General features: G+C 48.7%; 1 protein-coding gene across 1 annotated transcript in view; it reads left to right on the top strand.

The window, feature by feature from the left end:
- KMO (kynurenine 3-monooxygenase (kynurenine 3-hydroxylase)) overlaps nt 1-3,451 on the top strand; it is a 31,420-nt gene that overhangs the window by 22,490 nt on the left and 5,479 nt on the right. Inside the window, exons 8-10 of the mRNA XM_006757661.2 lie at nt 171-242; nt 1,398-1,519; nt 2,927-3,087. Coding sequence (XP_006757724.2) covers nt 171-242; nt 1,398-1,519; nt 2,927-3,087 — 355 coding nt within the window. The remainder of the gene's footprint in view (nt 1-170; nt 243-1,397; nt 1,520-2,926; nt 3,088-3,451) is intronic.

Here is a 3,451-nt window from a genome sequence, read left to right as displayed (position 1 = left end):
GCACAAAGTATTATCTAAGACTATTTCTACTTTGTAGTAATAGATATCATTATGAATATGACACTGATTTAAGTTCCTGTGGGAAAATTATAAAATACTGGTAAGCATAGTCCGTTTTATAGGTGCATTGCAATAACACACTAACCAGGTATATACACATTGCTCTGCAGTTTGCCATGGAACCGAATTATCTGCACATCTGGCCTCGAAACACCTTCATGATGATTGCACTTCCTAACAAGGTAGGATGGCATCTCTCAGCTCCTGTACTTTTGCGTCTACAATCAATGTTGTTCTTTATTCACTTTTGCACTGAGGGTGTGTATACCTAATTAACCTCAGCATCGTGTAGGCTATAGAGTGATCACATCTTTGAAACTCGGGGCTTACGGAGGGAAAACTGAAGCCATTCCGATTATTTACATTGGAAAGGAGGGTCAGCATCCATGAATGACTGATGGGGGTCCTGTGTTGTGGAGCCTGTTGTCTTTCCCAAGACAATGAAGAAAGAAGTGGCCCCCCAAAAGCCAAAGAGACTTAGGTAGTGCATTAGGAAGTACTTTCAGTTTTTAAGATTTATAAAACACCAAGAGGTCCCAGATTGCGAGAGGGCGCAGGCTAGGGCTAGGCCAAGGGACCCCACCAGTGCATGAATCCGTGCACCGGGCCTCTAGTACGCATGTAAAATCTTTGGCTAATCTCTTCCTTCCCTCCCTCCTCTCCGCTTCCCTCTGAGATTCATCAGTCTGTTCCATGTTTCCATGCCTGTGCATTGAGTGTCTGCCCCCTGATGGTCAGTGTGCATCATAGCCACCAACTGAAGGGTAAAATGGTGCAACAATCACTTAGGCTTTTATATATATAAATTGGAATATACATTATCAAAAAAGAGTAGGGCTGTTCTTTCATTAGACTCTCCACGTTTTTATATATAAAATGTACAGTGTTATTGTTATTTCATTATTGTTATTGTTATTATGCAATGTAGATCGATATCGTTATCTGTTGTTCTTTTTCTGTTATCTTTTTTTCTCTTGGTATCAATCTTGGGTCCGATGCCTATTCATACTGTCATAAGACGAACGATAGAGGAAAACAGGGAGGCGATATTAAATCCAGCCAGCCTAGTAGTAATCCAAGGTGTGGTGTTTGCTTGGTGAAAATGTCTGAAACTCACAAGGTAGAAATTCCCCTAATGACTGAGAAGCAGAGGAGTAGCTGGAGCTCAGCAGCATTTTCCTTTGGGCGTCGGGGAGCGCGAGGCTGCCTCTCCCGTCTGCTTGGACACTCCTCCCAGGGGCCATCTGCCACAGCCGAAGCCCTGCGATTTGGGGTTTCACATTTATGCCCACATCACGGGCCTCCTATTCCCACTCACCCTGTTCCTTTCCTCACAGAACAAAACTTTCACCTGCACTCTGTTCATGCCCTTCGAAGAGTTCGAGAAACTTCCCACCAGCAGAGACGTGCTGGATTTCTTCCACAAGTACTTCCCGGACGCCGTCCCTCTCATGGGCGAGTAAGTCTTGAGATGTGCCATCATCCCTAGCCAGTCTGGCTCAGTGGATAGAGCGTTGGCCTGCGGACTAAAGGGTCCCGGGTTTGATTCTGGCCGAGGGCACATGCCTGGATTGCAGGCTCCATCCCCCCCGCCCTCCAGGAGGCAGCCAAGGGTCCCGGGTTTGATTCTGGTCAAGGGCACGTACCTTGGTTGCAGGCTCCCCGACCCCGACCAGGGTGCATGCAGGGGGCAACCAGTCGATGTATCTCTCATCGATGTTTCTCTCTGCCTCTCCCTCTACCTTCCATGCTCTCTAAAAATCAATGGAAAAATATCCTCGGGTGAGGATTAACAACAAACAAACAAACAAACAAGATATGCAATCATGACTTTTGCTCCATTGGTCTGTTATTCAAAAATCGAATGGAGATTATGCGCCTTATCTGTTTTGCTGACACATGCCCCTTAGGCAGTGACCTAGACATGAAGCCTGCATTAGCAAAAGCGGACGCTGTGCTGTGAGCAGTGAGTTGAACAACCCCAGGCCACAGCCAGTTTCTCTGGGAAAGACAAGTCACCGATGTCCCCAGGCCTGTCTATATCCTGTGCGGGCTCTCAGGCCCCTGGTGAAGAAGCAGCTCTGAGCCACAGCGGATACCAGCAGCCCCAAGTTCACGTACCAGCTGTGCAAGCTTTCCTTCGTCTCAGCGCCACAGTAAAATGCCGATAGCAATGGTGCCTGCCCCAGAGGTTTACTGTGAGGACTGAAGGGCACTGTGCCCATGAATCATTCATCACAGCGCCTGGCACATAGCAAGTGATGGTATCGGCTCCTCGGGCCCATGTCAGCATCACCCCTCCCGGTGGGCCTTTGTCCCCTGGCCTCACTCAGTGCCTGTGTCCCACTGTCCCTCCCTCCTGGAGTCCAGCTCACTTTCTCCCCAATGATGTCTTCACAGAGGCACACAAGGCTGCAGAAAGAGCACGGTTTTAAGACTTCTCTGCCCCTGACTTCCTTGAGTCTCAAGGTTTTCATCTTTAAAATGAACATCAGGCCTGGCCGATGTGGCTCAGTGGATGAGCACTGACCTACGTATGAACCAGGAGGTCATGGTTTGATTCCTGGTCAGGGCACATGCCCGGTAGGGGGCATGAGAGAGGCAGCTGATCAATGGTTCTCTGTGATCATTGATGTTTCTCTCTTTCTCTCTCTCCCCCTTCCTCTCTGGAATCAATAAGAATATATCTTTTTAAGAAATGAAATGTGGGGATCAGAAGAAACTTCAGTATCTCCCTCTCCGGCTATTCTTGTGTATTTATCCGTCAATAAAGTCCTATGGTAACGAAGCCAAAAGACGTGGAAGGATGGGGCAGTGGTTAGCGCCTAGTTTACCATCTTTCCATTCCGTTCCTCTTTCTCCGAAGGCAAGCCCTGACACGGGACTTCTTCCTGCTGCCCGCCCAGCCCATGATCTCTGTGAAGTGCTCCCCTTTTCACTTTAAGTCACGCTGTGTGTTGATGGGAGACGCAGCTCACGCCATTGTGCCCTTTTTTGGGCAAGGAATGAACGCAGTAAGTTCTCCACGTCCCTGACCCCCCCCCCCACACACACACACCTTCCCCAGGTAATAATATCTCAAATTAAACCAAACATGCCCTCCTGGGTTTGGCTCAGGGGACAGAGCATCGGCCCTTAGACTGAAGGGTCCCGGGTTCGATTCTAGTCAAGAGCACATTCCTTGGTTGCAGGCTCCAACCCTGGCCCTGGTTGGGAGGCAGTCAATCCAAGTGTCTCTCTCACTTCGATGTTTCTCCCTCTCCCTTCCACTCTCTCTATATCTTCCACTCTATCTCAGAATCAATGGGAAAAAAATATTCTCAGGTGAGGATTAATAAAAGAAGAAGAAGGAGGAGAAGGAGGAGGTGGAGGAGGAGGAGGCGGAGGAGGA

The sequence above is a fragment of the Myotis davidii genome, unplaced genomic scaffold (genome assembly GCF_000327345.1).
Source record: "Myotis davidii unplaced genomic scaffold, ASM32734v1 scaffold875, whole genome shotgun sequence".
NCBI lineage: Eukaryota > Metazoa > Chordata > Mammalia > Chiroptera > Vespertilionidae > Myotis > Myotis davidii.
This window is presented reverse-complemented; position numbering and strand designations above follow the sequence as displayed.